Source organism: Elephantulus edwardii, unplaced genomic scaffold (assembly GCF_000299155.1).
Source record: "Elephantulus edwardii isolate Elephantulus edwardi_28Jun2011 unplaced genomic scaffold, EleEdw1.0 scaffold00008, whole genome shotgun sequence".
NCBI lineage: Eukaryota > Metazoa > Chordata > Mammalia > Macroscelidea > Macroscelididae > Elephantulus > Elephantulus edwardii.
The window spans coordinates 12,663,951-12,677,026 of record NW_006399758.1 but is presented as its reverse complement, the minus strand read 5'-3'; the positions used below and the strand labels follow the sequence as shown (position 1 = coordinate 12,677,026).

The 13,076-nt window shown below is 39.4% G+C and overlaps 1 protein-coding gene across 1 annotated transcript in view; it reads right to left on the bottom strand.

Moving 5' to 3' along the window:
- SULF1 (sulfatase 1) overlaps positions 1 to 13,076 on the bottom strand; it is a 272,953-nt gene that overhangs the window by 39,342 nt on the left and 220,535 nt on the right. Inside the window, exons 9-13 of the mRNA XM_006880534.1 lie at positions 10,436 to 10,586; positions 9,103 to 9,278; positions 6,767 to 6,895; positions 6,465 to 6,521; positions 5,578 to 5,707 (exon numbers count right to left, since the gene is read on the bottom strand). Of these exons, the coding sequence (XP_006880596.1) occupies positions 5,578 to 5,707; positions 6,465 to 6,521; positions 6,767 to 6,895; positions 9,103 to 9,278; positions 10,436 to 10,586 (643 nt within the window). The remainder of the gene's footprint in view (positions 1 to 5,577; positions 5,708 to 6,464; positions 6,522 to 6,766; positions 6,896 to 9,102; positions 9,279 to 10,435; positions 10,587 to 13,076) is intronic.

Sequence of the window (13,076 nt, the reverse complement as noted above, 5' to 3'; positions counted from 1 at the left end):
TGTGGTGTGAGCTTCAGTAAACACCTTAGTTGGGCACCCCTGAGTGGCGCAAATTGCTCAGTGTTATGATCCTTAGCAAAAAGCTGATAGTTCGAACCCTCTAGAGGTGCCTCAGGAAAGACCAGGTAATGTGCTCTATAAAAAGCATGAAGATCCTATGATAAGTCTACTCTGCCATGTATGACGAGGCCATCAGGACCCAGAATCAGCTATATGACAACTGTGCTTTGGGTTTTTTTACGCACATTCACAGGTTTGAAGTGCAGTTTTCTTATGCTTATGCAAATATCAGGACCACAAAAAGATAAAGGTAAATAATCCAATTGAAAAATGGGCACAGGATATGAACAGACACTTCACCAAAGAAGACATTCAGATGGCCAACAAGCACACATGAAAAAATGGTCAAAATCCCTAGCTCTAAGAGAGATGCAAATTAAAACAACTATGAGATATCATCTCAACCCAGCAAAACTAGCAAAATTTAACAGAAGAGCAAACAACAAACGCTGGCGAGGTTGTGGAGAAACTAGAACTCTTTTTCACTGTTGGTGGAAGTGTAAAATGGTGCAACCACTGTGGAAGGTGGTATGGCGCTTTCTCAAAAAGTTGCAAATAGTGATACCATTTGACCCAGCAATTCCACTTCTGGGAATATACCCTGAAGAGACCATAGCTGACATCCAAGCAGATATATGCACACCCATGTTTATCGTGGCTTTGTTCACAATAGCAAGGAGTTGGAAACAACCTAAGTGTCCATCAACAAATAAATGGATAGAGAAGCTGTGGTATATTCACAAAATGGAATACTATGCTGCATTGAAAAACAAGGAACTCATGCAATATTATTCAAAATGGGTGACCATGCTGAGTGAAATATCTCAGTCACAAAAGGACAAACATTGCATTGTACCACTGTTATAAAATGGGACTAACATCAGGGTTGGGGTTGTTGTTGTTGTTATGTGCCGTCGAGTTGCTTGCGACTCATAGCGACCCTATGTACAACAGCCCTAAACTCTGCTCTGTCCTGTGTCAATCACACTCTCTCCGACACACCCATCCTGATTATCCCAGTCGCTGAATCAATCTACCTCATAGAGTGCCTTCCCCTCCTGCGCTGTCCCTCCACCCTACCAAGCATGATGTCCCTCTCCAAGGACCGGTCCCTCCTTACAACATGTCCAAAGTAAGTTAGATGAAGCCTCAGAATCCTTGCCTCCAAGGAGCCGCCTGGTTTGACCCTTTCCAGGATGAATCTGTTTGTTTTCCTAGCAGTCTATGGTAACCTCAATACTCTTATCCAGCATCACAGCTCAAAGGCGTCAATTCTCCTTCTATCCTCTTTAGTCATTGTCCAACTCTCTGATGCATAACAAGTGATAGCAAAGACCATGGCCTGTATTAGACGCACCTTAGTCTCCAGAGAGACACCACTGTAATAATGAGAAAAACTGGATAAATTATGTGTACTGCATTGAAACAGATGAGGGAGAGAACAGGTTAAAAGTGATATATGATAGGGTATTATGGTTACCACAAGAGTCCAGAATGAAGGTTGCCTAGTGGAGTGTACTCGGGGTGGGTGGGAGAGGGGGCAGTGGTGGTGCAGGGATTGTATACCAATGAAGGAATTTATCTATTACTTTTCAAGGAGAAGAGTGAACTTGGGGGGGACGAGGGGTGGGCAGGGAGAAAGGTGCAACAATGAATGAATGGAAATCCCGAATCTCTGTAAATGTTCATGAAAATTAATTTTTTTTAAAAAAATCAGGATCCCCTAGCAGACCTGTGACAATAGAGTGTTCGCAACCACCCAGAGGCTCTGGCTCAGAGGTCAGCAGTGGCTGCAGAAGCTGGCTAGCTCCTGGGTGATCTGCGTACCACACTTTGAGAACATTTCCCTCATACTGTAGGTTCACCCAAGTTTGAAGCACAGTCTCTAGGTGGCACAGTTTGTGCTTGACATTTAACACCCAAGTTGTTAGTTCAAACCCATCCAATGATACTGCAGAAGAGGGGAGTGGATGATCTGTTCTGTAAAGATCAAATTCAAGAAAACAAATGTAGCAGTTATACTGTAGGACACACAGAGTTGCCATGAGTGGAAATCAACTCCGTGGCAATTAAAAAGAATAGGTTCAAGACAATGTGGAACTCTCTGGGTCTTTGTCTCTTCACTGTTTTCCCAGAACTCTTTTCTCCTCAAGCTGAAGAAATCCTATAACAAGAATCACCAATATTTCATGCTCTATTCTATGAATTAGGGCACATTTCTACAGAGATAGTTGGTGGCCATGTGGGTAGGGAGTTGTGCTGCTAACTATGAAGTAAGTGTTTCAAATCCACCCACAAGGTAATCCATTATCCACTCTACAGGAGAAAGAGGGCAATATTCTCCTTTGTGATTTTCAGCCTCAGAAACCTTGTAGAGAGCCACCTATGAGTTGGTTCTTACTGACAGCATATAACAACAAGAACAAGGAGATGGCTGTCGATGTTCTCAGTTATCCGTGTGATAGAACCTAAAGTTAGGTTAATATTTACAGAAACAAGGCAGCAGAGGAAACTCCCAGGGAGCAACATAATAAAGCATTTCATGGGGACAAAACAAGTTTAAAAGAATATGAAAAAGCAAAATGAAGCTTTCCTTTAAAAAAATAGCTGGCATCCAGCACATAAGCAAGAAGCTTGCAGCAAAATGCCATAATCTGGTTTATGTTCCCTTGAGGACAGACATTAAAATTTCAGTTCTAACCATATGGAGTGGTTCACAGAGCTGTTACCCGAAAGGTATTCACTGTCCCTTACTCCAAAATGGCTGTAATGCTCAACACTTAGAGAGCTAAAACAGTTACAGGACCGCCAATTTGCATGAGATATATTTAACATTGATCATTTAGAACTCCTGAAGAAAGCCTAAATTAGCCTGTTGAGGCTGGCTCATAAAAATCACTTCAGAGCTACAAAACAATTCCTAGGTTTTATTCATAATAATACTTAGAGCTTCCATAAGCAGGATCTGAAGACTTCAAATTAAGATATAATGAATAGGTCTATGTTTCTCCACTAAACACTTGACAATTAAGACTTATTAGAATGCCATGAAGGCCTGGTTTTATCCTCTCTTTCAACAGCCCTCCCTCCCCACCCTTTTCTGTTTCAAAAATATTCCTGGGTACAAAAGGCCTGCGGAAATACAGGGTATAAAGATCATGTTTATTATTAATGCTTAGTCAATGAGCTAGATACCACAAAACAGGTGCATAATGAACTAGATTATTCCGACCAGGCTTCTCATTCCATGAATTTGAAACCTTGAACTGTTGCTGGTTAATTGTATGGCTATCCTGAGGCCAGATAAGTTTTAAAAGACTTACAGATGATTTGAACTTCTCTTGATCTATAATGTAGCAGGGACAGTGGTAGTTCAATGGCAGAATTCTCCTCTTCTATGTGGGGGACAAGAGGGAACTCTAATGGTACAGGGAACTCACTAGAGCTCTGTGGCAGGAATATGGGCAATCTCCCCTCATGCAATTTACAGTTTCAGACACCCACTGATGCTCACTTGTGAGTTGTTTCTGTATTAACAGCAATGAGAGAGAGAGAGAGAGAGAGAGAGAGAGAGACAGACAGACAGAGACGTGTGCGCGCGCACACACACACACACACACACACACAGAGAGAGAGAGAGAGAGGAGGAAGATAAACTCTGGTGGCATATTCTGTTATACATCACAGTGATAACTGAAAGGTGCACTTCAAACACACCAGCTATTTGGAGGGAGAAAAATGGCAGCTGGGCAGGGTCTACCCCTACCTAAAGATTTATAGCCTTAGAAACTCGATGGAAGGTCACTCTGAGTGAGAATCACTTTACTTTTTGGCTCTGAAAATGGGAGAACCTGGATTCAGTTTCCGAACATTGCACCCAGGAGAAAGCTTCCATACTGAACAGGTCTCCGTGGAGCTTCCAGTTTAAGACAGAGGAGGAAGAAAGACCTGGTAAATCTACTGGCAAAAGTCAGCCAATGAGAACTTTACGAAGCTCCATGATCCGACAAGACTGGGAGGGTTTTGTCCTACTGGGCATGAGTGGGAGTCTGACTTGAGGGCAAACAACACAGTCTTTGGAGGCAGCCAGCTTCCTGAGTTTTGTATCAAACTCTTGTATGATCCCACTCAGGCACTCAGCAGCTTCACATTTGCAAAATGAAGATGATTCAGCTCTGCCCTCAAAAATTAAGATGACTCAACTGAAATAATACATGTAAAATCTTGTATACAGTACTTAAAAAAAAAAGCCCAATAACTGTTAGCTCTTGTCACTGTTGTCCAATTTTGTTCTAATTTGTAATGATTCACACAGGAATTCAGTTCCTTTCTCATGACACAAGCTTTCCCTTTAGCTAGTATCCATGCCAGTCAAGGAAGGGTATTTAAAATTATTTCTACTCACACATACTTACTCTCCTTAGAAGCAAGTATGAATTATGGCATTTCTTTTGTTTCTATTGATAATAGCTAGTATTGTGGGTAGGCTTGGGCCCTATAGTAATAGTTACATCAATGAAGATAATTCTAATGAAATATGTGATGCAAGATATCGGAGGCAGAAGCCATGCATAATGGTGTCTCTTTTTAATCCTCTAAGTTTGGCCATAGGTTCTGTTCAATAAGCTGGGTTAGACAACATCTGATTATAGTTTTAAATTTCCATACTTTTCTTTCTTTTGTAATTTGAATGACCATTTATAAAAGAAATTGGTTTTTCACTCAAGCATTCATTAACATTTTGTTTTGTAAAATTAAGTTATAACCTCAATGTAATCACACTTTTCTCGCTTCCTCTCTGTTAAGTCTCATTTCCATTAATTCTTCTATCCTACCCCTTCTTGCCTTCTGGCCTTTTATCCTAACGCAAATGCTGTCCAAGTATCTTCTGATTTTATGTTTGGTTATTCTGAGGAGTGAGTTGTTATTATTTGTTTACTTGATAGGCACAGGCATTGTTTGGCTAAAAGTTGGGCCAGGGTGATAAGTTCTGTTATATGTAGCACTAATCTTTACTTGACCATCAAGCCTGACTGTGTCTATGTTTCTTAGCTTTGTAATGCTTCCCTCAACTCTATCCAGAACATTCTACATGATTTCTTTTGCAGTGGATAACATCTGACAATAGGCTGAAGAAGGATGACCTACTCTTGGGATGGTTCACTATTCAGCATCTAACTAAGTAGTTTCTTGACTCTCCAAGATGACCAGATCATAGGATCCTCTAGGCAGACCATTGTTTCTTCAGAAGGAACCAGCCCGAGCTTTCTGACATAGAACTTTCTCTGACAGCATCAACTATTATACTTGGAGGGAGTCCAAGCAATGATAAGAAGGCTCAAAATGAAACATATAGACAATCCCCGAGCAGTGCTACACTGAGCTTGCCCTCATGACCACTGTGAAAAGCTTGCTTACATACAAACACACATTGATTCATATGTCGAAACTTTCTCCATAAACGATGCAGAACGGAGAAGCGCATGCGTGATGAGGGGGACAGGCAATGTCACTCACCTGTCCAGGTTGTTCGCAGGCTGTCTGGTACCTTGCCTGCTGGCAGAGTTCTTTGACCCGCTCATATTTGGGCAAGTGATTTGACTGTTGGATATTCTTGCTGGCTTCCTCCTTCTTACGTAGAAATTTGCTTGACAGGAAGAAAAAAAGCATCTTACTTGACATTTGATCTAAGCTACTTTCCCTTCCTGTTGTCTTTTTCTTAACAATGACTTCAAATGTCAAGAAATCGATATTAAGACTCTGTTCAAATGGGCTCAGCATTTCATGAGACCTTTGTGAAAATCATGAGCCGAGTCTGATCAAGATGAGAGGTCAGGAAATGAAGTATCATTTTGACCACAAAGGACTGACTAAGAAATTTGGGGCATACATGTTTAGGTTTACAGGCTTAGGAGTAAAGTCTATTTCTGAAAATAAAAACAACTCTATAAATATCTTTTTCCCTTTCAATTTAAGTACAGAAAGACCAAGTCAATGAACACTACGAATCCAAAAAGGGAACTGAGAAGTGGCTATGGAAATAATTACAACTGCATATAACTTAAAACTATTAAACTGAGTTAAGAAAAACAAGTAAACTCTAGGTGCCAGACAGAGGCCTTGAGAAAGCCAGACCACTGAACGAAGGCTGGGAAATGGAACAGCAAATTCATATCCACGTAAAGGTTTTGGCCCCATATTCTGAGAATTTATTCTTTATAATTCCGAGGCAAAAGTAATTACCCAGCTGGCCAGCCGAGAAGGAGTAGCAAAGCATTCAATCCTGTGACTAAGTTTACGAAATGTGCATGCTTAGTAAACCAAAATAAGAGGGGGAGACATCCTGCAGGGAGAGCTGCCCACTAGGACTGGTTTCCAGAAGCACCCCAGGAACCAATAATTACCCTCTTTCCACTAGGAATGTATCGCGCCAAATTTTGGCCTTCTTGTTTGTTCGAAACCTGAAAGCAAAATAACAATATTTACTACTGGCATCTGGGCTGTTTCCCAAATGGGTCTGTGTTAAGAGTTTATTTAAAGGAACACCTCCTGCTTCTCATGGCTACATTTTCATCAATGTGCTATTCATAGACAAGCGAGAAATTCCCAGCTGGGGTGATTCTATGGGCAAAGCGTGTGGTGTTTCCACTTCCCTCAGTGGCTGACTGGCTCTCGGTACCCGGCTGAGGGAAGACTATTGACGCACCTGTTACCTGGCTTTTCCAGGTCCAGGAGTTTGAGGACAGACTTGCCGTCCACGTCAGGAGGCGTGTCGAGTCCAGCGATATCCAGGATTGTAGGGGCCAGGTCAATGTTCAGAACAATCTGTGGAACTCTGCAAGAAGACAGATGGTTTACAGCCCTGGGCCAACACCAGTGGAGGTGGCATTTAGGGTTGCTTTTTCTACAGCAGTGACTCATTTGCCTTCAACTCTTCCCACTGTCTGATCTGGTCTCTCCAGAGATGGGTGGATGCATTTGGCTAGGACTGATGTATGATCAGCAGCAACGGCATTTCAACAAGATTGATGGGCTCCATGGGTCAGAATGGAGAGCCTGGCTCACTGCCTCCCCTCTGGCTACACTGCCAGACTAGACACTGACTAATACATGGGGTATTTTTTGTTAGATGTACACTTTGTTCTAAACTTTCCAGTCCATAACTTGTCTGTTGAACTAAGCAAGGCTTGAAAATCAATATTCTTATGAAAGGATACAAAGTTTTTATAGTTTATTTTAACCCATATCACCTAGTCCTTCAAACATAAAATGTCCAAACTGTAGCCCTGACAATTTCCAGGGTGTTTATAATGATATTAAAATCCAGGATACAACAGCTTTAAAAGAAATCACTAACTAACTTGAGAGGGACTGGAGATTATTATGCTAAGTGAACTAAATCAGTCCCAGAAGGACAAATACTGAATTAGACCATTACTGTAGAAATAGAAAGATAAGTAGTAAAGTATGTATAAGGATCCAAAGGGATGGAGCGTGGGAGTAGAGGGGTGAGGATGGGGGGTAATCAGAGGGCCACACAATTTGATGAGTGGAGGGAGAGATGGGCAAAGGAAATGGGAAAGATCCATTGTGAAAAACAATGTATGTGAACTTTTTTAGTAAGTCAGAATAAAAGAAAAATTATTATTTTTTAAAAAAGAAAGAAAGACGATACATATCCATCTAGGAGCAATTATTCACTTTGTTGGAAATTTAGCCACTAGTTGTGTTTACTACAAGTTCCTCTAAAATGAATTTTTATTTGAAAAATAAAAAAATTACCTAACAGAAAAATAAATCCTTCTTACTCTTACCACACTTCCCTCAGGATGCCTTGTGAGTAAGCAACAGCAGAGACTCAGGAGTGACACTCAGAATGTCTGAATTTTGGGCCCCAGACCTATCACTTTGAGAACAGAAGACGGGGAGGTCTGGGGGCCGCTGACACATGTGTAAACCCTCTAACAGCCTCTTAGGCCCAGGCTGGATGCTCATTAAGGGTCATTTCAGGTTTTGTAGTCTATTTCTACTCTTCCTATTATCCTTTCATGTACACGATCTCACTTTATACAAGATTTTGATGTGACTGGCAGGGCGTATAAAACTCATCTTTTAATGGGAAAACAGAAATGCAAAAGAACTTGGGAACTTGCCAAGGTTAAAAGCTGGGTGACAGAAATACAACTTTGGCCCTTTCTGTCTCTTTTCTTTTAAAAGAAAATCATGCTCTTTGAAGTATACATGTAAAAACTATTGAATTGGGAAAATACCCTGTTTGTATATATTTTTTTTACCACAATAAAAAAAAAGAGGAAAAGATCATGATGTCTTTTAATTTTCTTCAGTAATTTAAGAAAATGAAAGACTCTGAGGATGACATTGATCATTTAATAAAACAACAGAGAAACTCTGATTCAAAGAAGCTAAGGGTTGTGGTTGTAAAAATCTTATGCAACATCTTTTTTTTACAGGCCAAAATGGCATGAATTGCTGGTCAATTTGAGAGAATTCAACATGGATAAAGCAAGTTTTTCTTTCTTTCTAAATAGTATGTTGTTGTTGTTGTTATGATGAGCCGTCGAGTCCCTTGCGACTCATAGCGACCCTATGTACAATCGCCCCGAATCCTGCTCTGTCCTGTACCAATTGCACTGTCTCCGACACATCTATCCCGATTACCCCAGTCATGGAATCAATCCACCTCACAGAGGGCCTTCCCCTCCTGCACTGTCCCTCCACCCTCCCAAGCATGATGTCCCTCTCCAAGGACCAGCTAGCTCCTCCTTATAACATGTCCAAAGTATGTCAGACGAAGCCTCAGAATCCTTGCCTCCAAGGAGTGCCCAGTAAACTAAATAGTATACTTCAGGTAATTTAACATGTGACAGGAGGGAGAAGGTTTTCATTTTCTAAATTACCCACCTACATATCCCCATTTTTTGTTGTGGATGAAAGGAAACCAGACACTGGGCTTGGTAATCAAATTATTTCAGTCACACATGGACTCCAACAGCAGAATGTTGCAAAGAGAGAGATACGTACATTGATCCTGGCTCCACACTTGGCCCACGAATAAAGAAAGGGACACGGATATCAAAGTCATAAGGCATGGACTTGCCCTTGACCAGTCCAAACTGTCCAATATGGTAGCCATGGTCAGCAGTGTAAATAATGTAAGTATTCTCTAGTTCCCCCGTTTCCACAAGCATATTGTACAGCTGAAATACAGAGCAGGGGCATGTCAGAATCAAGGAGACATTCAATAGCACAGCTGTGATTTCCTACAAATCTTTTACCTATTTTTAATAGTTAAGGTATGCTTCAAGAAGGCTGATAGACACAAAAATTATCCACACTTTCTAGCTTTGTATAGTCCTGGAAAGAAAGTTCCAATAATACATTTAAAATAACTTTCTTTGAATCTGGATCACTGTACTTAGAAACTTTGTTCATCTGTTTTTTGGAGAGAGAGGAAAACAAAACCCAACAACCTTAACTCAACCCCCCAAAAAACAAACCTAAAATAAAAACCACAATACTACTTCTACCAGCAAACTTTACAGGTTTCAATTTGAAATGCAAAGATAAAATACATTTTCTCTCATCACTCTTATTTTGGGTTATCTAGCCTTGAACTTGAACATGGGTTGCCTCTGAATCCTACCTAGCTAGACTTAGCTTTCAGGCATGTTTTGCTTCATTTACTTCTGCATTAAAACAAGAAACTTCACATGACATTTTTTTATTTCTAGCTTTCCTTTAATTTATCTCAATATTGCAACCACATTTCTACATGAGCAAAAATTAGCATCAATTAAATAATTGTGACCCATCTCTTTAAATTCAAATTTGTAAAAACTCCACCAGTCGCCATTGAGAAACATCAGATTTACAATGATATTGTGTATACTAAAGTAGAACCATGGTAAATTGCCATAATTCTCACCCAGGCACTTTTGGCTAGATTCAAACAGCCAAATGAGTGTATTGTCCACATGCACTACCCAAGAAAAGGCACTTAACTTCAGGTTCATCACAATCATCACCATTCTCTATCCCCTGACACTGGACTTGCTTTACTCATTTATACAATATCACAAAGGATTTGAAGATGTGACACCTGACTTAAAATACTTTTCTTTTTCTCTCCCCTTTGTTACTACCTGAATAAGAACCGAGGCTGGAAAGGCAGGTAGAAAAAAATGTGGAGAAAATACGGAGAGAATGATTAAACTACCAAATAAATCTTTTCTTCTCTCTTCCCCTTTAAGATGAAATTAGCAAATGTAAAAGAGACAGACAAGATCAGTAGGAATAAGTCTACACAAAGAAAGGGAGACCAAAATCTAACACAGAGATGAGTGTAAGAGCTTACCCTTTCCACAGAATCATCCACTGACATCAGCGTCTGCAGCCTTTTGCGCTGTAGAACATTTGTAAATTCCATGTGGATGGGGAGCATGGGTCCGGTGTATTGCATGATCCAGTGTTTATCCATGTTGGGTGCGTAGTTATAACTAGGAGTTCTGAAAATATTAAAAAAAGAATCTCACCATATGTTTTTTACTTGGTCATTTAGAGAAATGGCTCAAGTTAAAGGGTGTAAAAATTATTACAAAAGATAATTAAGATACTACTATGTATATTTAAGTGGCTCCTCTATGCACTTTTAAGATGATCTTTATCATCTCAAGGAGCAAATCTTTTCTACAAGTAGGTAAATTAAAAATTTTTAACTGTTACTTTAAAAAAAACATAATTACTGCACATTGTTTGGGTTCATTGAGCAAAATGTGTAACAAAAACTTTAAGATGACCATGGTTATGTTGCAAATCTACAAAGAAAGACTACAAAGAAAAATCTACAAAGAAAGTAACAGAGACAGGGATGTTTGCACAGTAATATAAACTCATAAAATTTTATTGCTAATTAGACTATCAGATAATGTCACAGATATGAAAGATGATAATGATTCATAATTTCCTCTGGAATTTAGTTTTAAAAAATTGATTACATATATGCCTGACCGCTATGATTTTTTTAAAAAAAATCTCTAATCTTGTATAAAGTCACTAAAGACATAATTAGATTTTTCTGAATTGTAACCAAGCCTACCTCTGTATTATACATGTTTATCAATAAATCCATTCATTTTCTGGGTAAGTCAATATTGCCAGAGGGCACAATTTCTCTTAATTATATAACTTGTTTTAGGACATGTCAGTATGGGTCTATACTAACCTATTCCAGAAATTAAGGTGCCGTATGTGACAGATTCCACTGGGGACTCAGAAAATATGTCACCTCCTCTATAAACTCGTACCCAACTTCTGACCTCCTGTCCTAGATGCTGCCACTTCATACATCCAGAACAACTGTGCGAGAACAATTCTCACACTGAGAATTATGTTTATATTTGTCTTTGGATCTTCTCCTTAGACACTATGATGGTCACTATTAAAACTCATTATTTAATTGATAATCTCAGCTGTTCTAGGAAATAGGCTATTGTCTCCATTTTACAAGTGAGAAAACTGAGGGGCTTTAAAATAATTTAGTCGTCATCAAGTTGCTTCCTACTCAAGGTGACCTGAAATGTTCCAAGAAGAACATAGGTTTTCTCAGCTGAAATCTTCTTGGCTGAAGACCATATCACCTGGTCTTTCTCCAAAAGTGACAGCAGAGCCTGAACTACTAACTTTTAGGTTAGCAGTCAAGCATGCAAATAAACTCAGCAAAGTAAAAGAACTTTCATATGATTCATACTAGGCGATAGAATCAGGACTGGATTCCAAAGCTGTCTACTTCTTAAAAATGAAACAAAAAAGGAAAGTCAAGGTGTTGTCTATATCTGAGATTGCTTCTATTATGTCTTTGCAAAAGACATCCTGTTAGAACAATTAAGCCTATGTTGAATGAGAAGAAATGTGATTGCCAGTCTATTTAGGGGAGGAGTTGTTGGTGAAAAGCTATGGATAATAATGACTAAAGATGACCAAAGGCCATCATTGAATGATAAAGCTTCACCATTCAGGGCCTGAGAGTGAGTCTTGGAAGCCCACAACATTCATTCAGTTGGGTTGTGATTTTCTCACAGAGTAAACTTGCAAAATCTGATTCAGAGCTGTATGGGGGGGGGACGACATTCTGGTGCACTTGGCACCATATAAACACTACTGATTATTGTATTTATTTTCTTTTACTGATGGACTTTCTTGTATCTTTTGATACTGGAAGATTATCTGTGGACTATCAGTGGTGCCAAAGGAAAGTCATTTTTGGGTACCACTGACCTTTCTGGCAGCATGGAATAGCACAAATATTTGTAAATGATTATTACAGGGGACACAAAGCCTCTGAAAGCATACAAGTTATATATAAAAACACAGAAATAAATTGTTTTTGAAAAGACTGATAGTGTTTGTAGAGTTTAATCTGGGCTCAATTTCCTTATCTTTAAGAGGAGTAACAGTACCCCTCTTAGAGAACAGTTGTGAGGAATATGTGTGTCGTAGGTGCTGTCGAGTAAACTATGATTAATAGCAACAATGGATATAGAAATCTTGTCCTGTGCCATCTTCATGACCTCTTCCATACTCAAGCTCATTATGCACTCACTGTGCCAATCCACCTCTCTGGATTGACACCTGCAGAACACACAGAATATAAAAAACGTAAAGAAATGGAAACAGAGGCAAATGCCTTTTTCATGAGCCAATAATTCATTCTGCATTAAGCATTTGAAATGAACTAAAAAAAAATAATTCTATAGTATTAAGAAAAACTCTTTATGTAAGCTCTGGTGGCTTAGTGACAAGAAGCTACACTGCAATCCCAGAGACGCTCAGTTTGAATCCACTAGATGCTCTGCTGGAGAAGGAGGGACAATCTCCTCCTGTATCAGTCAGATTCAATTGACAGTACACACACACAAAATGGTAAAATTTAAAAGAAAGAAAAAGAAAGAAAGAAAGAAAGAAAGAAAGAAAGAAAGAAAGAAAGAAAGAAAGAAAGA